Source organism: Danio rerio, chromosome 16, assembly GCF_052040795.2.
Source record: "Danio rerio strain M-AB ecotype USA chromosome 16, GRCz13ab, whole genome shotgun sequence".
In the NCBI taxonomy this organism is placed as follows: domain Eukaryota; kingdom Metazoa; phylum Chordata; class Actinopteri; order Cypriniformes; family Danionidae; genus Danio; species Danio rerio.
The window spans coordinates 31,929,979-31,955,843 of record NC_141036.1 but is presented as its reverse complement, the minus strand read 5'-3'; the positions used below and the strand labels follow the sequence as shown (position 1 = coordinate 31,955,843).

At 34.9% G+C, this 25,865-nt stretch overlaps 4 protein-coding genes across 9 annotated transcripts in view; all 4 read right to left on the bottom strand.

Annotated features, from left to right (window-relative positions):
* Positions 1-1,604: 1,604 nt before the first annotated feature.
* On the bottom strand, positions 1,605-8,666 carry glipr2l (GLI pathogenesis-related 2, like). Of its 2 annotated transcripts, none has more exons than XM_087285637.1 (5): positions 8,361-8,666; positions 6,715-6,823; positions 6,509-6,636; positions 6,070-6,147; positions 1,605-2,349 (listed from the first exon to the last, which is right to left on the bottom strand). In XM_087285637.1, exons 1-5 carry the CDS (start codon positions 8,371-8,373, stop codon positions 2,189-2,191), a joined length of 489 nt encoding a protein of 162 aa, XP_087141763.1. In that variant the 5' UTR covers positions 8,374-8,666; the 3' UTR covers positions 1,605-2,188. The 2 variants fall into 2 exon arrangements, with proteins under 2 accessions (XP_087141763.1, NP_001005978.1); NM_001005978.1 differs by having other exon boundaries at positions 6,509-6,612; positions 8,361-8,618.
* Positions 8,602-14,427, bottom strand: LOC103908936 (uncharacterized). 3 transcript variants are annotated; one of them, XM_087287184.1, is made up of 3 exons: positions 13,523-13,629; positions 11,362-12,063; positions 8,602-8,732 (listed from the first exon to the last, which is right to left on the bottom strand). In XM_087287184.1, exons 2-3 carry the CDS (start codon positions 12,052-12,054, stop codon positions 8,715-8,717), a joined length of 711 nt encoding a protein of 236 aa, XP_087143310.1. In that variant the 5' UTR covers positions 12,055-12,063; positions 13,523-13,629; the 3' UTR covers positions 8,602-8,714. The 3 variants fall into 3 exon arrangements, with proteins under 3 accessions (XP_087143310.1, XP_087143309.1, XP_087143308.1); XM_087287183.1 differs by lacking the exon at positions 8,602-8,732 and having other exon boundaries at positions 9,524-12,063; positions 13,523-13,556; positions 13,612-14,427; XM_087287182.1 differs by lacking the exon at positions 8,602-8,732 and having other exon boundaries at positions 9,524-12,063.
* A 115-nt stretch (positions 14,428-14,542) lies between these two features.
* Positions 14,543-25,865, bottom strand: part of si:ch211-197h24.9 — a 188,113-nt gene continuing 176,790 nt past the window's right edge. Inside the window, exons 2-3 of one of the 3 annotated variants that reach the window (XM_087285999.1) lie at positions 16,406-17,154; positions 14,543-16,192 (exon numbers count right to left, since the gene is read on the bottom strand). In XM_087285999.1, coding sequence (XP_087142125.1) covers positions 15,259-16,185 — 927 coding nt within the window. In that variant the 5' untranslated portion in view covers positions 16,186-16,192; positions 16,406-17,154 and the 3' untranslated portion in view covers positions 14,543-15,258. 3 annotated transcript variants of the gene reach the window in all.
* Positions 20,345-24,834, bottom strand: si:ch211-197h24.8. Its single transcript, XM_087287193.1, has 2 exons — positions 24,797-24,834; positions 20,345-22,611 (listed from the first exon to the last, which is right to left on the bottom strand). The coding sequence occupies exon 2, from the start codon at positions 22,545-22,547 to the stop codon at positions 21,669-21,671; it is 879 nt and encodes a 292-aa protein (XP_087143319.1). The 5' UTR covers positions 22,548-22,611; positions 24,797-24,834; the 3' UTR covers positions 20,345-21,668.

Genomic DNA, 25,865 nt, shown 5'->3' with positions numbered 1-25,865 from the left:
AGGTTATTAATGCCTTCTATATGGAGTATAAGGTGGATGTGTGCGTGTTGTTGTGGAAAAAAGATTCTGGTCTGCAAAAATATTCAAAGTCTCTAAGTGAAACTTTTCAAAAAATTACAAAGTCTGAGATCTCCGAAGTCTTTTGGCAAAGCAGTTTATTGTTACAGCATCAGTAACAACAGAGACAGGTCGTTCGAGTGTCTGCTGAACATAGGCTTGCACACAGTTTGAATACATTTCTGTGTCTTAATACTCCACCCAAATTTACACATTACACACCTCCATCAGCTTCTCCGCTAATAAGATCTTAAATCTCTCAGGTGCCCGCCACCAATAGAATCTCAGGGTCTTTCAGGGGTCTTACCCATCTCCAGTAAAGGTCTTTCCTCCCTGCTTCAAAAGCGACGACTCATCCAAAAAAACAATGCTCAACAATATATCTTGTTCACTGTCCACTGAGCTGTCAACTGTAAGTTCAGCTGAAGTTCATAGGTACTCATAATTCTTTAGATGTCAGTACACGTGAGTGTGGGCACACGTACAGGTGTGCTTTATCATGAGTTACAGAACAGAACGCAGGTGTCCTTTTAGCCTTGCTTCTATAAATCAACCCTCATTGTGACATTAATGCGGCTCTTCTAATTTATCTTCTCATCTCTGACTGCATTTACACAGAATGACTTTTTCATTTACCAAAGCACAGATACCTGATAATAATGCCGCAGGTATGGGTAATAATACAATAGATAATAATAAAAATACTGAAATCACTCAAATAAGCATATAAATGAGAGTAATACATTCATCAGAAATTCATCAAGACACAATGAATTCCCCAACAGTGTGTGCATGTGTGTGTGTGTGTGTGTGTGTAAGAGACCTTTGCACACTTAACAAAAAAAAAAAATAAGCAGCTCACCTGTCAGAACACACACATAGTAAGTGTTTGTACACATGCACACTATAATCTGCTGATTTACTCCATATAAAAGACAGAAACGGGGTGGCGCAGTGGGTCGCACATTCACTTCACAGGAAGAAGATTGTTGGTTCAAGCCTCGATTGGGTCAGTTTGCATGTTTTCCCCGTGTTCGCGTGAGTTTCCTCCGGGTGTTCCGGTTTCCCCCACATTTCCAAAAAAAATGTGGTACAGGGGAATTGGGTAGGCTAAATTGTCCATAGTGTGTTTGTGTGAATGAGTGTGTATTGATGTTTCCTAATGATGGCTTGTAGCTGGAGGGCATTCGCTGCGTGAAATGTGCTGGATAAGTTGGCGGTTCATTCCTCTGTGACGACCCCAGATTAAATAATACTAAGAAAATGAATAAAAGCCAGAAACGTTTTGCACAGCCCTATCTAAAGGGTTAATGGTGCCAACTGATGATCAACAGCAAAAATGACACATCTTACCAACAGGGAAAACCACTAACAATGAAAAATGCCCGATTATATGGTGTCATGGTTTTTGCTATCAAAAAACAACATTATAATGGAGTCAATGGGGCAAAAACAGCCACCAACATAATGAAAGGGTAGTAAATTCAAACAGTACACAAGGGTTAAGATGGTGTGTGAAACTGTGCAACATGACATCACATAGACCATTTGAACATCTTCAGTTTTAATTAATATCAATATACAAAGACATAAGGATAATCAAATTAATAACATGTAATGACCAGTCTGTGACATAAAGGAATAAACATTACCAAAGTCCTTTTTGTGGAGGTCACACTCGTCATTCACCATGTAAAATGCCTCCCAGAAATGGCTCTATATTTGATGTAAGATTTTTAGTGCAATAGAGGTATGGGATTAGATCTACGTTCACTTAACTCATAAAAATATACTTTTTTTTAATACTGTTACTCTGACATCCACATAAAGAACAGTACCTGGCACAGGAACACAATGACCTTACTATTATGAATGTAGAGTATTAGGAAAATGTTACCAACCAAACAAGAAATACCTTCAACATTCTAGGTTTAGGTATCCTGGTATGCTAGTTAATAAAACCTAAAAATGTCAAGTTAAGCTTTTTTATTCAAGTAACACCTTTGTATCCAAGTCAACCAAAGCCTGCGGTCGATGTGTTTGATCCTCCTGGTAAAATCTCCAAATTCAACTGTTCCCCTTACTATTCCCCTGCCTACCTTTGCTCTCATTGTGTCCATCTACATTTGGATCAGCTTTTAGGGGGCAGGACGTTAGCCTGGAAGTGGCCCTGATTGGTAATGTTGCCAGCTGGGAAATAACGTGCCACCACGAAGGTGGAACCATCTGAGGCCACAGCTTTGCCCACACCAAGTTTCTTGGAGCCTTTCCACACCACCGCAGTGAAGTGACCTGGAATTAAAAGAAGATTCTTACTTTAATTGGCCTGCACTGCAGCAAGGATTATACCGTCTGCGTGGTTGTCACAAAGTGTTTATGCATGTTTGACTCACATAAACCATGTGGCGGTTGTGTTAGTGCTCGGTTAAATATTTATACCCTGTAGAAACACTTGAGTGGAATGACACAGACTCTTGTGCAAATTATCCATTTGGCAAATATTTATCTAAAACTAATTACCAGTGACTTGATTTCTTTGTGTTTTCCCCAAGACAGCTTTGGTGTTTGCAACACTGTAATTGACTAAATGAGTTATACATGATCATCCGTTTTACATATTTAAAGAACGCATGTATGCAATCCACAATCTATAAAGTCACTTCCAGCTTGAAGTGCTGTAATATTGGGGAATCTTTCAGACGTGTTCTGCCCTCTTGAGGTGACTAGCTGCATTACTCATAGCCTGCAGGCTGAAGCTGATGACAGGTGAGGTGAATAAATGCTGTGAGGTCAGTGAACAGCTGCGAGTGAGACATTGCATCATAAGTGACTTTTCAGATCAGTTTTATGGGGAATTTCCTGTGCCTGGGAGGGCTTTGGAAAACCTCATTCCAATAGGATGAGTCACATCTGGGAATGTACAAAGGGAAAAGATATTCTACAAGATAGTATTGCATTAACTTATTCTAAATGATCTCATGTATGTGTCTGTATAGTAATAGGCTGCTATAAAACAAAAGCTGTTCAACGCCGTAAATGAAAATTAACATCCTGACAAAAACAAATGCCACAAAAATATGGGCAACAGGATATGATGTCATGCTTGTGCTTGTGCTTCTTTTTATTTTTATTTAATTAAAAACAGCTAGAGTTTTGTATGTTTGTAACTTAATTAGTGCTTCAAACGTGGCTCGACCAATCAGGACCATCTACTAGAACCAGATCTGTTTTATAATTCAAATTAAATACGTGTATGAGAAGAGTATCTGTTTTGTGAGAGTTCAATCAGATGTGTCATTATGGCTAGCAACATTCAGCTGCAGTTTACAGTCACTCTAGTGGAAGGATGGCATACATTTTGCCTGTAAAGTATGTCTTAATGTAACAATTTTATAAAGGCACTGTGCACTGTGGTTTACAGTCAATTTTGATTGGTAAATTACAACTACATGAAGCTCTTTGTACATTACATGTAGATCTTTTTTTTGTCATTAAGCAGGGCAAAGTACTCTTCTATTGCAAACCAGACTATTTTGTGGCATGACATAAGTTGATCTATTAGAAGCATCTTAAACAGTCTGTCTATATAGACTAAAAAATACACTTTACTATGTCACTGGAGGGAGAAAAGCTGTTAGGAAAACTTTAATACCCTTAATGCACCTGGCAAGTTGTTGCATTCTAAGTCATCCTGTCGACTTTAGCTAAAAAGTAAACAATATATATATATTTTTTTTATTAATTAAGAACAGTTAAAGAGTTTTGAATTTTGTATCTTAATTAGTGCTTCAAAAGTGGCTTGACCAGGCAGGCCCAAGTACTAAAACCAGATCTGCTTTATAATAAAAAAAATAACAGTGTATGCAAACAGTATCTATTTTGTGAAAGTTCAATCAGATGCGTCATTACAGCTAGAAACATTTGGCTGCGGTCACTGTCAGGGACTATTTATTCTAGTGGAAAGATGGCAAAATTTTGCCTTTAAAAGGTAACCATTTTATAAAAGCAATAAGCACTGTAGTTTACGATCAATTTCAATTGGTAAACCACAACTACATGGAGCTCTTTGTACATTACATTTCTTGTCATTAAGCAGAGCAGAGTACTTTTCTATTTGGGCGTACTCGCACTATGTATAGTTGCCCTGAACTGGGCCAAAGCATGCTCGTCCCCCCTCCCGTCTCCCCAGACAGCCCGCACTTACATTACATTTGAGAAGGGAGCCCATATAGTTATATTCGGGCCTGGGTATGCTTACGTCATCAATGATGCGCTGTTCAATAAGCTCTTTCGCTAAGCACAGTGAAGGTTTCTTTAGTTATATTGTTTTAGTCATTTGATATGCAGTGACACGCAGTCAAATATTTCACTGAACAGATCAGCCACTTTTGACGCTCATAAACAATCATAAAGTCCTCGTGCTGCAGGAATTAGGAGGTTTGCTGAAGGTGCAGCTGTGGTGCAGTGAGGGGTTTGCGTCTTTAATAATCTACAACAGTTTTGTGTTCATTGAACAGTAAGAATGATTAATAAACGCATATGAAACAGTCCCGTAAAAGTCATGTCTCGTCTTCAGTTTCAGGCTCTGGCACACTTTGCACTCACACTATAAGAATACCATGCCAAAGCCCAAGTGCACTGAACTCTGGCACACCTCTTTCAACCGGGCCAGGGCCGGCCAAGTTAACCGTGCCTGAGCCAGATTTAGAGCACTCACACTACACTACGATCCGGGAAACAGGCCTGGGCACGGTTTTGGATAGCATAGTGTGAGTAGTCCCCTAAACCAGACTATTTTGTGTTAATTCACCTACTAGAAGCATCTTAAACAGTCTGCCTATATGGACAAAAACATTATTTGTACATTGTGACAAGAGAGAAAAAAGCTGTTATCTTCCAAAGGGTAGGAAAAATTCAATAAACCATAATACACTGGGCAAGTTGCTGAATTTTAAGTCATCCTGTAAAGTTGGTCTCAGTGGTCTCAATTCCTAGAGGGCCACAGCTCTGCACAGTTTAGCTTCAACTCCTACCTCCAACCCACACCTACTGAAAAGTCTCTAGTAGTCTTGAACACTTTAGCTCCCAATTCGCATACTATCCATCCTAAATAGTATTTGAAAATAGAATTAGTATGTCCCAAATTATAGCATTTAAAAAAAATAAAAAATAAAAAAATAAAAAAGAGGAGGATGATAAAGGTTCCCGGATGGTTTACTATTTCTGGTAAAAACTCCAAGTGTAGATCTGTCCATACTCTAACCCCTGATAATGCCCACAATACATTGCATGTTGGACATGAATTTGATTAGAACTACAAATGCAGGAGAAAAAGTGTAAATAAACTACAAACATGGTGTACGCGCGAGACCAACAATCAAGCAGAAAGGGCTTTGGTAAAGATGCATGTTTGACTATTAATTAATATCTAGCCCCCTGAAAATATTTAAAATCACGTTTTCAGTGTTACATTTTATTAGCAACAACAGCTCGAATTTATAAAGACATGTTTGGACATGAACTTAAGGAGATTTCTCTGCATGAAAGACTCGTGAATGGCAGATTATCCTGCTGCTATGATGCTTCGCCAATAAGGTAGGCAATTAAATATGACAGAAATGTGAATGATGTGTGGATGATTGAAAGGGCTCGTAACTAAGCAACATAACAATCTGTTAACGAGGTAGTATGTCCCAAAGCTTGCATACTTTTCTGTTACACTCAAAAACTATATACTTTTCTTTAAAAAAAAAATGTACATACTTTTAGAGGGTAGTATAAGTATGCAAATTGGGACACAGTATTTGATTAGTTGGATCAGCTGTGTTTTGTTTAGGGTTGGAGCAAAACTGCAGAGCTGTGGCCCTCCAGGAATCGAGTTTGAGACCTATGGTTTAGCTAAAAAGTAAACATAGATTTCTGTGTCCAAATTGTATTTTTACAATAATATTTTTATAATGTCAGTAGTAAAGACAAATGACTGATGTTGGCTGAAAATTTGAGTTCTCTTACCAGTTCCAGAAGAGAATCCTGGCTGGTTGAAGTTGTACTGATTCACTTCATTATACCAGCGATCAGTCACATCTTTACCTGTCGAACAAACACAAAGATTCAGTGAAGGCCCTCCAAAAATTATGTTATTATCAAGTTCAAATCATATGAAAACATTTTCTCCAGATTTGTTTTGTTGGTTGATAATATTTTAAATTAAATCAAACTAAAGATTCCAAGAAATAACATGAAATGTAATTCTAAATAACCCAATGTTTAGTGACACTTTACAAATCTCTGCAGTCTAGCCAGACATTCCATCGCACTTAGTAATCAACTTCTGACCAAACATGGAGGTAGACATTTCATAATAAGTCCCAGATGTTGAGAAGAGGATTTCAGTCTACTCTGTTTTAAATACATGTAAATGTGTGGGATGACAGAAGAAGAGGAATCTTACCCGTTTGATCATAAGATGCCCATGCTAAATTTTCTCCACAGTTTCCTCTACTAGATTCAACGCTATGCTTCAGAATCCTGGTGCTGGCAAGGCTCTCAGCATATCTACAAAGCATGCGTTTAGATGGTCTGAAGATGCAATTACAATTAAACCAGTTGAATATGGAAGAAACAGCAAACACAAGGTCATCTTCTGAAAACATTCACCTTGATGCTTCACTGCATAGTTTACTGCTGAGTTTTAACGGTGGGGCTTGATGTTTCCTCCTGTACTCGTTATGAGTCTTCAGCGCCTCCTCACTAAAAAGCCTGGAGGCTGCAAAGCCAAATGAAAAAAAATGAAGCAAGTGATTAAATGGCAGAAGCAAAATAAAAAGAAAAATTCAGTTGAAATTGTGCAGTTTGTGATTTTTATTTTTAATTTTTTGCAATATTTTGCTTAAATTTAATTGTTTTATCTTTCGATTTCTAAATATGTTTGGTGACTAAAATATTATTTTAATAAACAAATCTTAATAAATTGTTTTTTTTAAATGCACCAAAATACATTGCCTATATTCACTGAGAAATGGATAGAAATATTCTCAAAATGTATACACACATATATGAACACATTCATTTTACTTTTATATTAATTTTTTATTCAAATATTTATAAGTAGAATCATAAATCTGTAATAAATTTTTGCCATGATTGGTCTTAGTAGGAATATTTAGAACAATAATTTATCACATATTAAAGGCAATATTAAACATGTTACATGTTTAAAAATAAAACAATCACAATAAAAACACAAAATGCTACACTGTAAAACCCAAAAAGTTAAGGCAACTCAAATCATTTGAGAAAACTGATTGCAACAAACCATTTAAGTAAATAAAAACTAATCCTAATGAGTACTGCGAACGTATTCCATTTAAGTAATGAGATATTGAAGTCATTACAGAAGTCTTGTTAACAAGCAGAATTACTAAAGAGAAGCACAAAACTACAGTGACCTGTCACATCATTAAAAGAAACAAAGCCCATGCAATCTTTTAAAAATCTTAGCCGATGATCATTAAACAACTCCATAAACAATATCAACAGCTTCACACAGCAATAAGTAGAATTAATTTCCAGTACATTTTGAGTTAACTACAATCATCTCATTTGATAAATGTGACTGTTGAGTTTTAGTGTAGTAATTTGTCATTCTAAATCTTAATACTTTGGCACCATCCTTCAAGCCACAAGATTTAACGATTTTTTTCAGAAAGAGGTTTTTATTCCATTACTTTAAATCATGATAAAATGGAGTGTGATCACTTTTTAAGCGCAGGTCTGAATGAGTACATTTACTTTTTTCATTATTATTATCTGTTACATTAAATGACTATGGAACTTTATTATACCCGTATTTTGAGATTTTGTTTTCCAAAAAGTTATTTGAAAGCAGAATTAACTTGCATTAAATTTGCTTTGACCTAAATATTTGTGTGTAAAATGACATTATATTCTGTTAGACTCTGTTAGATTAGATTATGCATATTGACTGAATATTCACACATAATGACTGCAGAAACCATTAGTTCCATTTAAACCTTTTGGACTTGACAAATGCTGCCAAGAAGTTGTGCTTGCCACTACTGCAGAGGCATAAATCCAACTACATGATGCTATCACTCAAACAAAGCAAGGATTGAGTAGCAAACAATCCTCAGCACACACAGCATGTTGAAGCTGGCATATGCTCAACCTGTGCTGACAAACCATCATTCAACAGCAGAGGATGGCAGTGACAGAGACTGCAGAAAAGATATATTTGATAATATCAGATGCTAAAGCAAAACACGAGTTTATTGTGCTCTTACCTGACTTTCCCATGATAAGCTTGTAGAGAGTAAAGTTCCCTCACAGTCACAGTTGCTGGCAGCTGCTACAACACTCCACACCGTTTTCTTTCCCTTTCTCTTTTGTGGCTATCCCAATTTAACAGAGTAGCATCTTGTTTCACGCACTGAAATAGCACTGACACATCTTATAGACACACTTAGCAGACTCTGACTGGAGTTCTGGAACGTGTTCCTTCTCTTTGCTCTCCACCACACCTCCTATACTTTCTTTCTCTCACAGGGCAAAGGAGATTCTCCACTCAGGACCGTGGTGGAGGTGATGACATCATCTGTATGAGCCAATTGCCTTATATGGTGTTGCCATTACTGCTATCAGCTGGAAGTATTGAGCTGAAACAAAGAACATACACTTCTGTGAAACCAACACAACTCAAGAACATGCATATGTAGTACAGATTAAAAAATAAATATATAGCAAAGCATTCAATTAAATGGCTTATGATAGATTAGGAAATAGATTTAAATATTAAATATGTAAATAAAAATTATGTAATGGGTGGGCGGCTCAGTGGTTTGCACTGTTACCTTGCAACATAAAGGTTGCTGGTTTGAGTTCCGGCTGAGCTAGTTGCCATTTCAGTGTGGAGTTTGCATGTTTTTCTCTGGGTGCTCCGGTTTCCCCCACAGTCCAAAGAAATAAATGAATAGAATAAACTAAATTGGCTGTAGTGTATGTCTGGAAGGGCATCCGCTGCATAAAATATATGCCGGAATAGTTGATGGTTCATTCTGCTTTGGCGACCCCTGATAAATAAGGGACTAAGCTAAATCAAATGAGTAAAAACAGAGGACAATATTATAAATTTCTGTTTTCTAATATGGGTGGTGAAGTGGTGCAGTGGGTAGCACTGTCGCCTCACAACAAGAAGGTCACTGGTTTAAGTCTTGGCTGGGTCAGTTGGCATTTCTGTGTAGGGTTTGCTTTTTCTCGCTGTGTCCGTGTGGGTTTCCTTCTGGTTGCTCCAGTTTCCCCCACAAATATTCAAAAACATAGTATAGGTGAATTGTTTACAGTGCACTCTGACCTTTATTGCAGGTCTTTCATTATCACTAAATAAAAGGTAAAATTAATGCATGTGCATCAAGCATACTTACTAAGTACAGACTACAGAGGCAGTTACTGTGTTTTAGTTATATTTATTGGTATTAGAAACTTGACAATATGTAACATCACACATCAATGATTTAAAACGGAACAATAAGATCAGATTGAAAACAGTTTAAGCTACAGAGATTTTTAGATAAATAAACCCATGTAGGCATGTAGGCATGGGCTGTTAAGAATCTGATGGTATGATAACCTTGGATAAAAATATCATGGTTTTACTGTATTGTGATTACTGCTCTAAAACGTATTCTTTTTAAATGTCTGGGTAAAAAACAACAACTTTTTTTGAATAATGTAAATGAATCATTGACTTTTGTCTTCATTAGTTTATTAGTTTCATTAGTTAGATCTTTTCTGCTGAAGATACTGTTGTCCTTAAAAAGATAATTAAAAAGAAAATTGAACAAATACCTTAGAAATGGTATAGCAGCAAATTTGGCGGTTTTAAAAACTTGATTTTCCAAATCAAATTTCATGGCATAGCATGAAGATGGTTAATGTCCCATGCCTAAAACCATGAATATGTAAAATAAGACAAATTTCCTAGAACATAATAAAGCATGTGAGATAATTAAAGATAAAACATTTAACATTTCATAATTAAAGTAATAGCAATGACACAAGAAATGTTTACATTAAAAAGACAAATAACTGAAAGGACATAGAAATACAACTAGAAGTCCAACACAGACCTCTAGTGGAAGAAAATAAAAGTGTTTTTTTTTACTCAAAATTAGCCCATGGTAAAGATTGTCATCCTACAAAATAGTCAATTACATCAATTAGGCTACTGCATTATGAATGTTAAATGATGCATATTGCTTAAATTAATTATGAAAATCTGTGCAAATGTGCATTCCAATCTGCAAACTATCAAACAGTCGCCACAGCAGAATAAACCAACATAATGAACCTGCAACTTATCCAGCATATGTTTGCCCTTCCAACTGTAACCCAGTACTGGGAAACATCCATACACTCTCACAGTCACACACATCCGCTACGAACAATTTAGTTTATTTAATTCACTTATAGCGCATGACTTTGGACTGGGGAAAACGAAAGCACTGGGAAGAAACCCACTCCAACATGAGGGGAACTCCACTCAGAAATGTCAATTAACCCAGCCGGGACTCGAACCAGGGACTTTCTATATTAAAAATCTTGCTTGCAAAGTTATCCTTACATGTAAGCCAGTTAATATTAATTTCCTTCTTATCTAGCATTTATATTAAATCAATATGTTTGCAAACATGCTCACGAAGGCTGCTCTCTTGTCCTTTAGGTAATACCTAATTATTTTACACAATACCTTTTTGTAATTTTTTTTATGTTACCATTTGTCAGGTTCCATTATAGTAATGATGTCAACAACAGAAAAATCAGATAATGCTCCATCAATTTAGTTAAATCCCCAGTCTTAGAATAAAATGAAAATAGGCTTAATGCTTTATAGGTGGCTTAACAACTTAAAACCATTTAATGAAATATGTTGTTTTAACTGCTGTCTAATGAAGCTTAGTGGTGTAAAACCATGACTGGCATAATTATAAGAGTGTAATATATCTGATATTATGTTTAGTTCCAGCCAGCAGCCTCCAAACCCTAACCGTATCGAGTCTTAAGATCAGCTAAAATACTCTTAGCTTTACATAAACTCAGAGGAACATCTGGAAATCTCAAAAGAGGATGGTCAGACACTTCACAAGCTGTCACTCTTTTAAACAGCCTGTCCCGGTCTACATGCAACACCCACCCCGGCTCCATGTGGAAAGCTACAGAGACATGATCCCACACATAGTACACACTGTCAAGAGGGCTTACACTAACAATTCCATCAAATCTGTTCACCTCAAGCACACTGTTGTAGTCGTCTGACGGGGATTGACAGCGCCACCACATGGCTCCATTATTGTACCAACAAACACTATCACCAACACCATCATTTGGAAGTCGAGGATAATCATCATAAAGATGTACATTAGGAGGATGCACCACAACAGTATACTGAATCTCTTTTTTGTAGAGCGAAGTGTCATAAATGTGCAGAACTGGTCTGTCGGGACCACAGAACTGATTTCCATAGTGCCAGAGAAGCTCCTTAAGCGAAAAGGTGAAGCGGAAGTTCCCATAGGAAGATTCTTCCAGGAAGGCCTCAGAGTTGGTAAAGTGCTGAAGAATGGGTGAACCATTGCAGATCTGAGCAGCACTTCGACCAGGGAATAAAGATGTGAGAAAACGATCTTCAGCTGAGAATATGTCAGGAGATGTGACGGATAAATTCCACCAAAGGAAATAATGTTTATTGTTTTCCATGTTCGGTGGCTGTTTGAAACCTGAGTTAGCAAAAATTCCCAGAACACCATGTTCTCCTGTGACATGAGACACTTTCTTTACTTGAAACTCCACTAATTCAGGGTAATCAGGAATGTAGGGCTTTAGCAAGTAATCATTCTTTATAGTTTCTGTTTTTTTAATGTTTGGCAGACTCAAATGCTGTTTCTTAAATTGTGCGCTAGGGGATGTTCGGCCATCTTTGTGCATCTTTTCTTTCTGAAAGCAAAGAAAATATATATAAGGATTAAAATATGTAGGGAATAATTAGGATTTTAAATGGTCATACAGTTTAGAAACTGTACAATAAAAAATGGGATGAGGCATAAAACATAAACATAACAGGTTTTTAAACTGTGGCTCACACTAATACTATCTCACAACGATTTGTAGTTATTTGATTTAGTGGCTAATTTGTATTAATTTATCATTAATCTCATCTGCACATTTTAGCAATAGGGTTAGGGGTGGAATTTGGACGTTTACCTATTTTAAAAACAGGATGTTTTCATCCAAATTAAGTCATATGAATTTGTAAGATTTGCCACTTTTCTGACAATATGTAAAACAGTTACATTTCCTCTTGAGATCGGGGTGGTAGCACAGTCAAAAAAGCTTGATCACACAGATTTCTTGAGATTTGTATTCCATGTCTTTGTAAATCAGTGGTAGCACTAAGTGCTCAGCTATTCATCTCATTATCTTAAGATATCTATACAGCTGCTGTTTTGATATTTGAAAGAACATCATATCTGTATTCTAGTACATGCTAAATCAAATTTACAACTTACCACTGGCTATATTATTTTATATATTATTATTATTTTTGACCTATTTGTATTGCAATCAATTGTAGAATATATTTCATTCACATGACAAGTAAATGAAAAATATATTTAATTATATTGTTGTATTGTCCTGATTTTGCCTTTAATAAGCTAGTACTTGCCCTAATTCTGGTAAAACTGGTAAGCTCTTTCATTTAACAATTCAACTGATATATGTTTTAACTGTCAATGATAATTTTTTGGTAATAATAATACTAAAAAATATATTTTAAAAGGACCATATTCATCAGCATAAAGTTTATGCAATTAATGCATAGTGTTACTTTATACTTTAGTAAAGTTCTTAAATTAAACTGTTGTGGAAATTCCAATTGACCCACTTTTCTACAACTAACTTAACATTATATGGTTAATTATACAACTGTAATACCTAAAGTATAAATACTGTATAATACAGTATTTCTTACAGTTTTGCTCTAGTTAAATTTGCTGTAGCATTCATTAATAACGTGTTGCTATAAGATGATTTAATTAATACAGTATCATACACTTAACAGTTAACTTAGTTTAACTAACGTTAGTTTAAAAACACAGGCTAGCGTTAGTATGCCAATTTAATATAAATAGTAGTATTTTCTTCGTGTGGGCAATTTTCAGAAACCTAAATTAATAATTACTATAAATGCTTTTCAGAGGGAGCAAAAGGACCACCTAAGTGTTTCTTTTTGAGAGATTTTGGGGCTTTTTACAAACCAGTTTGTTTGTTTCGGTTTGAACCGCCCGCATACGAAACCGCCAAATGCTGCTATTCATAGAGGCTAAACAAAATTATAGGAATTTAGTTCCTGAGCCTTAAATATCACTGAGTCATCGTATAATTTATTATTTACCTTATTTTTCGCCTACCAGGCTTCTTCTGGAGTTCTGATGTGCTGTGCGATCTGCTGTGCTCACTGAACTGAAACTTATCCAGTTTAACGTAATGTTCCCGCCTTCTGATTTGAAGTCAACAACTTCCGAGTCAACAATACTATTTCGCACATTCGTGTAAAACACTGACTGGATTTTGAGCTTGAAAATTAGTGCTGATAACACAAATTTAATGCTGCATTCTAGCCATGGATTTTGGAGAACATGGAAAAGATCTCTATTTTACTTCAGGAATCAGTTTGCTTGTTTGTTTGTTTGTTTGTTTGTCAATTTGTTTGTTTGTTTGTTTGTAACATGAAAAGATTTTAATAAGTTTAATTATTTTTTTTAAATAAAATAAAAATTTAGTGTGTTCCAGGTTTATATTATTATTGTTTTTATTATTGTTTTTTTTTTTATTAAAGGTCTTTTAGAATAAAGGGATGTACAGCATTGTCAGAATTAAATAAATGAAACAGTAAGCACATTGCTGTGAGGTGCAGGGGCACTAGGAGAGACTATGTTATGAAATAATTACACATCATGTGCAAGGGGAGTTGGGTTGGGGAAAATATATGAAGCCTGATCAGTCTTAATAATAATACATTTACAAAATAAAATTCATACATGCATAGCACAATTCACATTTATATTATGAATAGGTACATTTGTTCCACAGTTGACTGGAACCCATTTAGGTCAGAAGTTCATAACTCCCTGGATATTGTACATTACCCTGTTAAACAACAGCATCCTGGTTGAGTAGCTAAGTTTTAAACCATGGCTGTTGGTTTAAGCTGGTTCTTGCTGATCATTAGCTGGTTTAAGCAATGTTCTTTTAATATCCACAGTTTACACAGGAAGGCCCTGATATTTTAACATGAGCAAAAAAATAAAATGTGTTTGTAAATGTATGTAGCAACTTGATTTGTGCAAGTAGAAATGAAATCCAGAATATGAAGGGTTTACAGGTGTAAAAAAAATTATGAGGATGTAAAATCTCAAATGAAGATGTTTATTCAGCATAGCAGTATCAAAGTACATGGCAGTGCCCGTTCAGCGCAGTCAGCATGAACCCTGAACATTCAGTCGTTTCATACAGTTTACTGCCTTTAAATGTAAATGAAGTTGCTTCTTGGCTATCGTCACAGCTTTGACCTATGTGTTAATTAAATTTCGACACCCCATAGTCTAAGATGGTTGTCTGTCTCCCACACCAGTCCCCATTCCACAGTCGGTAACCATTTGCTCAATATGTGATCGTCACAAATTGTGCAGTCAACAAATCTGTTGACTTATCTTATTTATAATAATGACCCTTTTCGAAATGTGAACATCAACACACAGTTTAGAGTGGAAATTGGACACTATCAAGGCACATTTCTTACATAAATCATTATTTTGGTTTCTGCATAAATGTTTTAGTTTAAAGATTATTTCTCAAATCCTAAAAAAACAAGAGTAAAAAATATGAACAAGAAAATGTTTGAGAAAAAATGTCCAGCAGATCTAAAAAATTCCAATCTATTAAAAAATGCCACTGTGACATGTAAGTGTTTACGTGTTTTATATTTACAACAGTGAATAACAGTGAAAATTTCTTATAACTTCAGGTATTTTAATCAAAACTAACATTAATTACATGATTATATGCTGCTGTGTTTTATAAAGCATTTGCATGGACTACATTGCGTTTAGCTTAGGCTAGCCCTATAGCTTAAATACTAGCTAATACATGCCGGGCCTCGTTTAAACTCAGTGGAGTCTCCGGAGGTCTCAGAAGACAAGGTGGAATCACTTCACAAACAGTCACTCTCTTTAACAGCCTGTCCTGGTTCACGTGCAACACCCAGTCTGGCTCCATGTGGAAAGCTACACACACATGGTCCCACACGTAGTATTCTTCTTTGTAATGAAAGCTCACACTAACATTTTTATCAAACCTGTTCACATCAAGCTTGAGCTTGTAGGTTTCAGAAGGAGCCTGACAGCGCCACCACATGGCTCCATCGTGGTAACCACACACACCATCCCCCTGATCAGGAAGTCGAGGATAACTCTCATAAAGATGATTTTTGTCACGAGGGTGCACCACAATCTTGTAGACAATTTCTCGCCGGTAGAGCGCAGTCTCATAAACGCGCAGAACTGGACTGTGGCCACCACAGAACTGATCTCCATAGTGCCAGAGAAGCTCCTTCAGTGAAAAGGTGAAGCGGAAGTTTCCATAGGAAGAATCCTTCTGGAAGGCCTTGGAGCTGGTGAATTCCTTTAAGAAGGGTGACTGGTTGCGAATCTGTGCAGCACTTCGACGAGGGAATAAGGACATGAGAAAATCCTCTTCAGCTGAGGATATTTCATCAGATGTGACGGATAGATCCCACCAGAGAAAATAGTTCTCATCATTATCCACCAGCTCTGGTGGCTGTCTGAACCCTGAATCTGTAAAAATCCCCCGAACACCACATTCTCCTGTGACATGAGACACTTTATCAACATGAAACTTCACAGATTTGGGATAAGCAGGAATGTTGTGCTTAAACAGATACCCATTCTCTACAGACTCCTTTTTCAAGTCTGCGAGACTCAAATGCTCTCCCTCAAAGTAAGTCTCGGTGACATTGCGGTTATTTCTGCGCTTCATTTCTTTTCTGAAACAGAAAGAAACATTAGGGGTAGTAACCCAACAACAGTTTGACTTTTGAACATAAATAAGTAAGTAGGCTAAATAAATAAACAATCTTTCAAAAACCGAATAGGTTGGTAGGGTTTAAGGTCTGCTGAACACTGTGTTGAGTTCATTAGTCAAACAAACTAAAACAAACACAATCACTTGTCAGTTTCAGTGTCGGTTTTTCACCCACCATAAATGCTTGATGGAAACGCCAAGATACGCATACATTTCGGATATGCTCGTAAACAATGTGTGAGAACGACAATGGAAACACTTTTACAGCATAAATTCCAGTACACTAAAAAATCCTTGTTGCCTTACATTTTTAAGCTGAATCAAAGTAACCTTGAGTCCATTGAACTTAAAGTAGCCAAAAACAGCTAGTTTAACTTATAAAATGAAGTTAGAACATGATTAACTTTGTTTAATAAGTTACAATGACCTAAAAACATATGCTGTCAGGACTAATTGATCATATTTTTTTTTACAGTATAGGCCTATGTGCATTAAAAAAGTGTGTAATAAATTGTGTGATAGGACGCAATAATGGACAAACCTGCGTCCGACCACATTGTAAAACATTCGAAACGTTGTGGTCCTTCTGGAATGCCTTAAAGGTGCAGTAGTTGATGTTATGCTAACCGGTCCCACCAGTCCCACCCCTGCTGTCCAAAGCCATGCCTAGGGCCAGATGGAATCTGCGGACGTTTTTTGCTATTTCTGCGGAGAATTTTGGTGAAAATCTGCAGATATCTGCGGAATTATTTTGGGAGTATCCAGCGAAGTATCATAACTTACACTTTAATATATTAAATAAAAAGTAATAAATTACTGAATAAAAACTGAATAAATTCCGATTTACACATTTACTCAAGTAAATAAACAGAATTTATAATGAGCTAAAAAACTGCAGAAATTTGCGGAAAATCTGCAGAAAATCTTAAGAAATAATTTTAAGAAAACAAATCATTTATTGAGTAGAGATTTTATCGAGATAAAACATGGAAAAGGAGATTTCAAGATATAGGCTGTCATTGTTCAAAATTTCAGTGATATTAAAAAACAGCTAAATAAATTCATTTAAAAAATGTATAAGACTAAACAAATGCTTTTGTTTTAGAACTGCTGTGCTGCATGGCTGGAACTGCTTAGGGCCTTCAAATGATTAGTGCTTTGCCTGCAGCGTGCAGGAATTATACTTCAATGCTATTTCAAACTGAATATTTAAAGTAGCATCACAGGCTGTCATTTTTCAAAAATGAACCAATGTGAATATAAAAGCTCAGTAAAGCAGGCTAGGCGGAATAGCGCTTTTTACTTATGTTTTGTTACTAAAGGAAGTAAAAATCTACATTATCAATGCTGTAAAAGGTAACTTGTGAAACTGAAAATAGACACAGTGGCTGAACAACACTTCCATGCATTTAACCCAGCTTTGCAAAACTAAGAGTTTTAAAACATAACATTACCTGTCTAAAAGAAATAATTAAGCCATGGTGTCATCCTTGCTTCAGCATACATAAGTAACTCCAATATTGATTCAGCATTTAAAAGGTTTTGACGGAGCATTTGTTTTTGCTTTTACCATTTGTTTGTGCATTTGTTTTTGCACATGCAAAGGACAGATCTGCGTGAACGGTGGGCAGATGTACAAATCTACATTTGCTGACAAACAGCTTGGGCTACATATCAGAGTTATGGGATTTGTCAGCCAGACAATTTTTATTGGATAAACATTTACTCTTATGCTTTACCCAGAATATAAAATTGCATACATTTCGATAATTTTCAACCAGCATTTAAATCATTTTCAGCTACACTGTAAAAAATTTCCAGGTTTTCACAACAAATTACTGTAATTTTTCACAGTAAATTACATTAGTATCCCTTCACAGTATTTAACTGAAAAATTCACTGTAATATGTTGTATTCATAATTTTATTGTGAAATTACGGCAGGTAGCATGATTACAGCAAATTACTGTGAAAAGGGCTATATCTTTTGCACGTTAGTTATATAAATTCAAACTTTTTTTAACTCAACGTAGAAATTAATATAAATTAACTTTTAACAGATAATAACAGAATGTTATAGCCCCCAAAACGATTTGGTTACCAACATCTTTTTGGTTGTACTGCACCTTTATTTAATTCTATACAGTTAACATAGATTAGGAAATAATATTTAATGAACATAATATAGACATGCAACCATCACCACAAAAACTGTTTTTGAAGACAATCACCTACTGCACCTTTAACCATTTCATTATTCTTTTTAAAATTAGAGAACTGTCCTCTCAAGAGCGTCTGCGCTCCTGTCTTCAAATGCCACCACACGTTCGTGTCATCATAAGCATTGTATTTTGAGACACAAGTAATTTATTAAATATGGAATAGACTCAGCCAAACCCGTTTTCTTTTTGCTATTTGGCGCCGGTTTATCAGAAAGTGCCGATATTTCATTGCATGCAATCGCGGTGATTTAAGCTATCCGCAAATATGCTATGTGATAACCTATTCCAGTTTTGCGCATACATTTATTATCTTTGGATGGAAACGTATGTAGACTGTTAACTATATATAGAAAAAGTTACATAGCTAACACCAACATAAGTGTGTAGTTGCAGAACTGTGAAATTCTGTCATGGTCAATAACACTTTTTCAACCCGACACTCTAAATGCCTTGCTAAAACATTAGCGGACATGACTTTTTTCGACGGTAATGCATGCTTAGTATTGAAAATAACCGGTAAGAAATTAACAAAACATGCGATGAACATAAAATTTAAGTAAACACACTATTTTAAAGCAAGGATATCAGCTACCTGCAAACGGAGAGATGTCTTCTTCTTTGCAGAGCGACTTCCTCCTCGAAAGAAAGGCTGAAAGAAAGTGTGCCTTTTTACTGCGTTCCCTCCTCCTGAGAGATACGCACGCGCACGCACTACATGCTTTTTTATTTAGAATATTTGCTTTTTGGTTCTAGTCCAAATATCTATTAACACTTTAATCAAGAAGCATTTTCGATACAAGTTAAAATGTTGTCTTGCATTCAGAAATAATTGTTAAAAATTTATCATATTTCAAAAAGAAAACAAGAAATATAGGCTAATACACGGACAGTCGACACCAAAATTCACTCTTACAATGGATTATAATATATTTTCCTCTCAGCAAAAATTGTGAGCCTATACTGCTACCTTCCCTTTTGTAGAATAGACACAAATGCAACTAGATCATTAGGACCATTCCTGTCCTAGACATGCTTAAAATACATTTACAAAAAACACACATTTCATGAATAATATGTTCTAATGACTGAATAACAGTCTTCCCAACGACAGTGATGAAAATACATATTTTTTCTATTCAGTCAATTTGCAGTATAAAACCTTTTGAAGCATGATAATATTTTTGACGAGTACTGGTGGGAGCATCATCACTGTAAATCACAAATAAATAAGAAGGATAATGAAAGTTAAATTATTGTTGTCATTGTTATAAAATAGAAACCTGACTTTGATATTTTTAAATGTTGAATTTAATCTTTGTCAAATTTCTGGATTTTAAATCTTTGACTTTGGAAAGTAATAAGACTTATTTTATTTTCCACCTCCTTTTTTTTTTTTTTTTTGTTTTAGACACTGCTAGGTCACAATACTGACAAATCTGACAGGGACTTTTTATTAAATTTTCTGTCATTCACTTTATTTTCACATTGCTCCAGAAAATTATACTACACTTCTGTTAATATTTTTAATTTCTGATATAAAATATAGACCCATATTTGTTAATAAATGTAAGAAAAAAAATCTAAGAGGCAGTTATAAAAAATGATATAGCCTATGTATTTTAAAGAATAAAGATATAAATGTAAAAACAAAAACAAAACAAAAACACTTTTATATGATATTATTTATATTACACATTCATAATTCCATATTAATCTTTAAGATTTAAAAATGTACCAAATGTTTAAAACTTTAGGTCATAATCTTGTGTGTTGACGGTTTCTTTTGAGAAGTGGAAACACCCCAAAACCACCAGTGTTTTTTTTTTTCAAGCTGAGTGACTCAACCAGAGAAGTATTAATAGAGAGTAACTGAAAGAAGAAAATAAACTTCAGTCATTATTTTGAGGCATTTATTTAAGAAGTATGTCACAGGGAGTTATTCAAAACAGATAAAGAAACATAATTTTTGTCTGCAAGTTTCCTAAAAAAAAAAACATAAGTTAGGTAAAAACATTAAATAAAGTATGCCACAAATAATTTCCTCATATCTGTGGTTTATTTAGGCAACATGGAAAAACATCAACATATTCTCAAAATAGTGAAATGGTTGTTAAAAAAAACATCAACCACATTTTTCAGTGTACATGATAAAAAATGAAATGAACACTCATTCTTTTTTCAGTTGTAATACTTATAAACAATAATGCATAGGATTTGCGTTGGGGGCACATTAGACCACTATTTGTTTTGTAGGATTTGTTTTATTTTTGTGTTACCAATGTATAGTAATACAATATATATGCATTAAGAGACAGTGCTCAGCATATAAAAGTACACCCCTCACAAATCTTTTAAATTCGTATATTTTTAATAGTAAGCTATACAATATTTTATTTGTGCATAAACATTAGATTAGTCAGTACTGAAACCAAATCTGGAGCTTATCTAACAAAATAACGTACGATAACGGTCCAAAAACTAGCACACCCAAATATTATAGAAAAATATTAAATACTAATTTAAAAAAGACGAAGAAACAAGAGGCAATATTTTGCTTGAATTTAATTGTATTATCTTTCAATTTCTAAATATGTTTGGTGACTAAATATTATTTTAATAAATATTTATATATATGATTAATAACTCTTGTTAATAATTAATTAATACTAATCAATAACTAATCAATAACTGTTTTGTTTAAATGCAACAAATTACATTGCCTTTAATCACTGAGAAATGGATACAAATATTCATTTTCAAAATGGGTTGTACTCAATTATGCTGAGTGCTGTATTTATAGCCTCTATAACTTTTAAATAACTTCTTAACTTCTACATTTCAATTTAACAGTGACTGGTTCAATTAAAGTGTGGAATAAAAACGTCTATCTTACATAATGAAGAAATCGTTTTCTTTCTATCTTTTTACAGAGATAAATATTGCAAGTTTGAAAGTCCACTTTTTTAGTTGTCATCTATTAACTATTATCAACTGTTAAAAAAAATAGTTGATTTACTTTGTGTAGTTAGAATATCTCTGCAGACTAAAGCAGGAACAGAATGAGAGGAGATTCCACTCATACAATACTTTGAAATTCACAAACAGATGCTTCCACTTAGACATTCTACACACACTAAAATAAGAGAAAACAATGCAAATAAAATGTGAAAACAAAAGGAGAAAGCAATGCAGTAATGGGTCATTTGGCATATTCACTCTAAGGTCTGATCAGGTCAAACTCACATGTCACAAACTCTTCATTGTGATTTTTTGGTTCAGCTCCTTTACAGAGTCTTAAATTCTTAGTCAGAGTTTTCTTAGTGAAGCTCAAGGTTTTTCCATGTGGAACATGAAATGCCACTCCAATGTTGTCCCACACGTAATCTTCCCTGTACGCTGTTGCTATCCGGATAGCTTGCATGTTACAAGACAGTCGGAAACTGTGTCTTTTACTCATTGCCTGTGGACGCCAGATAATGTTGCCATGACGAAACACACATACTGCATTGGGAGTATCCTTGAGCAGAGGATACTTCGAAAACAGGTCTCTTGCAGAAGGTGAGTGAATCACAATAGAATACATCACTTCCTGCTTATACACCACAGTCTCAAAAATGCGAATGTGGGGCCTTAGGTCTGCACAGAACTGTTCCTTGTAGCTCTCAAACAAGTCATGGATTGGCATGCTGAAACGGAAGTTCCCCAGCCGAGAGGAGGACAGAAAGGCTGGGGAAGATGTAAATTTGTGCAGGAATTGTTTCTCTGGGTACTCAATCTCTTCCTTATCCAAGTATTGCTCCTCAGCAGCTGTAATATCACGTCTGGAAATGTCTGGGCTCCACCATACAAGATCACGTTCAGGTGAGTCGCTTTCTGTCGGCTTTTTAAACCCTGAAGAATTACAGATGCCATGGTATCCTCGGAGGTTAGTGTCATGCCGAAGCCTTGAAATGTGAAATTCCACTCCCTCAGGATAAGCTGGGACTGAGTTATAGATGTAGTTGTTTGGTATTCTATATCTTTGGAGATCCCAAATCTTTAGGTGCTCCCCCTCGTAGAACCGTTCCTTGCATCTCCTCTCATTGATGCGAATCATTTCTTCAGGTTGAGAAAAGCAGCTTTTCAGATTAAGTCACTGCTGAGTCTTATGCCTTGTTGCACTGGAGGAACACAAATTGTGCATATTTGATCATGTACACAATCTTCAATTGAACTCAACAAATATTGATAACCCTGTGAAAAATTAAACGGCTAATATAAAGCAGCTACATTTCATTGCAATCCACAAATCAATTATGCATACAGAAACAATCTCATTTTCATCACAAATGCTGAATGTTTTCCCCCATAAGTGTGAAGTATTGTGTCAATGTTTGATCAGTGGGCAGCCTTCATTTTTGACTAAAGTAAAAGGCATATTTCTAATGCTAAAAGACCATGTAAATGTGCTAATAGTTTTAACAAGACTTATTTACTTTTCCCAGCGACAATTTTCATTGAAGTTGATATTCAGCCACACTATACTGGTATCTAGTTTTTATGACGTTGGTTGTTAGTCCAACAATCAACCCCCAACATGGAGGACCAGAACATACACTAGCTTTTGAAAACATCAGCTGCACTGACCTAAAAATATTTGTCAGTAATACAAAATATTAAGTTGAGCTAACATAAGATTACAACTAAAAAAATGTTGTTTGCAGAACTGGAATGCCTAAAGTTGAGTAAACATAGATTAAATGAATTTAAAAAAACAGGAAGGCATGCTTTACAGTGAAGCATTACAAAGCATTTTCCCTGTTCTGCCATGTTTTGACCCTTTTCCTGTTTACCATTATTGTTGTTTTACCTCCTGTCCTGTTTCCAATTCTTTGTTTAATAAATGTTTTGTTAACATTTGTCTCTGTTTTAGTTTTTTTTTTTTTCAATTGATTATGTTTGTTTGCTCTGATAATGTTTTATTTCTTACCGCTTTCCAGAAGAGTTTTTTTGTTCACTCAACTTCAGACATTTTAGTTCAGGTAATCAACTAATGTTTTCAAAGCTGACGACACGTTGGCGCCAATAGTGTAGTAGTTGGTGTAGTAGCAAGACAGTATTCATAAATGTTAAAGCAGCAGATTATTATTATTATTGTGTGTGTGTGTGTGTGTGTGTGTGTGTGTGTGTGTGTGTGTGTGTGTGTGTGTGTGTGTGTGTGTGTGTGTGTGTGTGTGTGTGTGTGTGACAATAGTACTGGTGGTGTAAAAATAGTAAGCCAACTGTTATACACTAAATGTGTACAGTCTTTTTGAAAATATAAATGATTATTTTTTTCCAGCGGTGGTTTCATTTTGGTAAAAATCACCTTTAAGTTAAAAACATTAATTAGATCTTTTTTGCAGCTAAAATTATGACTGGGTCATTTATGACTTATAAGTAAACAAGTGTGTTAAGATTGAAAATTGTTTTCTTGAGTACTTACAGATTGTTTTATACGAATGTTTGTCCAAGTAAACTTTAGTGTGGATATTTCAAGCACCCATTTTGTAAACAAAAAAGGTCTGTTGTTGTTATTTGTTGCTGAAGAAACAAAAAATCCAGGCCTACATGGGCTACATCATGAATAATCTGATAAAGGTAATATGTCATGGACAAATTACTTATTTTACGGTGCTTTTATTAATTAAAAAAATTAATAGTTACTGACTTTATTTCACACTCTCAGTCACGAGTTCCAAATCTGTGTTTCTTGGCTGAAAGTACAAAATTCTTATTTTGTATCCTATTATTATTATCAATATAATAAACATGAATTAATATTGTTTAATATTAATTAATATTACCTTTCTAATTCTGTGCTCACAAGATGATTTTTTTAGCTCAATTACAGCTTGCTAAAAAATTACTACAGTGATAAAAAGTAGACTGAGTGATGTCAATTTATTAATGCTTGAAACATATTCTCATTAAGTTTACAGTGTGCCTACGTTATTTGATCATCAACAAAAAGGCAAGGCATTTGGTTTAGGCAACCTGGCGTGTCAAGAAATCGAAAAGGGGATGTGGTCTAACGGACGAGAAACATGTCTGAAGGATAAAATAGCAACAAAGGTTTCACTCCCTCATTCTTCTTGCACAGATAATCAACCATCTGTTTTGTTTCTAAAAAATAATTTCGTAATACAGCATGTAATCTAGCGCACAGCAATTTAATTACAAAATCGACAGTGAAGTATTATTTATTTAATTCCATATAATCCTATGTTTAATAACCATCGAAATTAAATACAGTTTTAAATAAAAAAAAATAGGTGATGTAAAATAGCTATTTATTTGTATAAATACAAAATATTAGTTACTCACCAACGTGTAGTAATCTTGCTCTGTGTGTATTGTAGCGTAAAAAGTCTGGCGGCCACACCATAAACTCGGATCTCCATCAGAGCTTTCATTGGCCAATTATCCCATAATACCCTCTGACAGGCATGTGCATCAACCAATCACAGTACGTGTTAAAAAGAGCTTCTTGCTGGGCTGTCCAATCCGCGTCTGTGTATCGTCAAATTATGACATGACTGTGACTGAGCGTGTCTGAACGGTCTGAACCATAGACTGCTAAACTGAAAAATGTATTCGACAGTTTCTTTTCCTGTTCCCCGAAAAAAATATGCCGTAGTTTTTGTGCAAGCCATAATTGTGTTTTACCTTTCCTCAAATCTGGCCTCAAAGGTTTTTTAGATTATTTTATTTTTGACAACACAAACATTTTTGTTGACCAAACTCTTCTCAGTTCTATGCCAAACAAAGATATTCGCTTGGTTATTAACAGTTCATAGGTTTTTGAAATAATATATTTGATGACAGACTGGGAACAGTTTTGGCTTTCTTTTTTATTTTCAGAAATAGCTAATATTGCATGTAAAACTCTTTCTTGGTTTAAATCATTTAAACTTGTTTAGTTGGCTGGGATTTTATTTATGTAACCCTCTTTGTTCATCGCTATATCTTTTTTAATGTTCTATCTTGCATAATAATAAAAAAATAAAATAAAAAATAGACTGCTGAACAGATGACAGCAGTTGTAACACGACTTTACCTCCAAAATGAACAACAATTGCAAACTATTTGAACATGCTTAAGCACATGGTTTTGCCTATCTATGGTTCTCTGAGAGATGTGTGCGGTGCTGGATGGTGATAAATAATTAAGAAGTCAAACAGTAGGCTAAATACTAAAATTATTAACAATAATAATTTCAATTATTTGCTAAGTTCCATGCATTTTTTATTTTAAAATTTTGCATTTTTAAATATTAATAATAATACATTTTATTTAAAGCGCCTTTCAAGAAACCCAATGTTACTGTACAATATATAGGATATATATATATATATATATATATATATATATATATATATATATATATATATAT

What these genes read in the sequence shown, in the direction of transcription:
- LOC103908936 (XM_087287183.1), bottom strand. Translation starts at nt 12,054, where the DNA reads ATGCACAAAGATGGCCGAACATCCCCTAGCGCACAATTTAAGAAACAG.
- si:ch211-197h24.8 (XM_087287193.1), bottom strand. Translation starts at nt 22,547, where the DNA reads ATGATTCGCATCAATGAGAGGAGATGCAAGGAACGGTTCTACGAGGGG.
- glipr2l (XM_087285637.1), bottom strand. An exon ending in GGCATCTTATGATCAAACGG is followed by an intron (nt 6,148 to 6,508) that starts GTAAGATTCCTC and finishes TTTGTTCGACAG; the next exon opens with GTAAAGATGTGACTGATCGC. An exon ending in AGGATTCTCTTCTGGAACTG is followed by an intron (nt 2,350 to 6,069) that starts GTAAGAGAACTC and finishes TTTTAATTCCAG; the next exon opens with GTCACTTCACTGCGGTGGTG.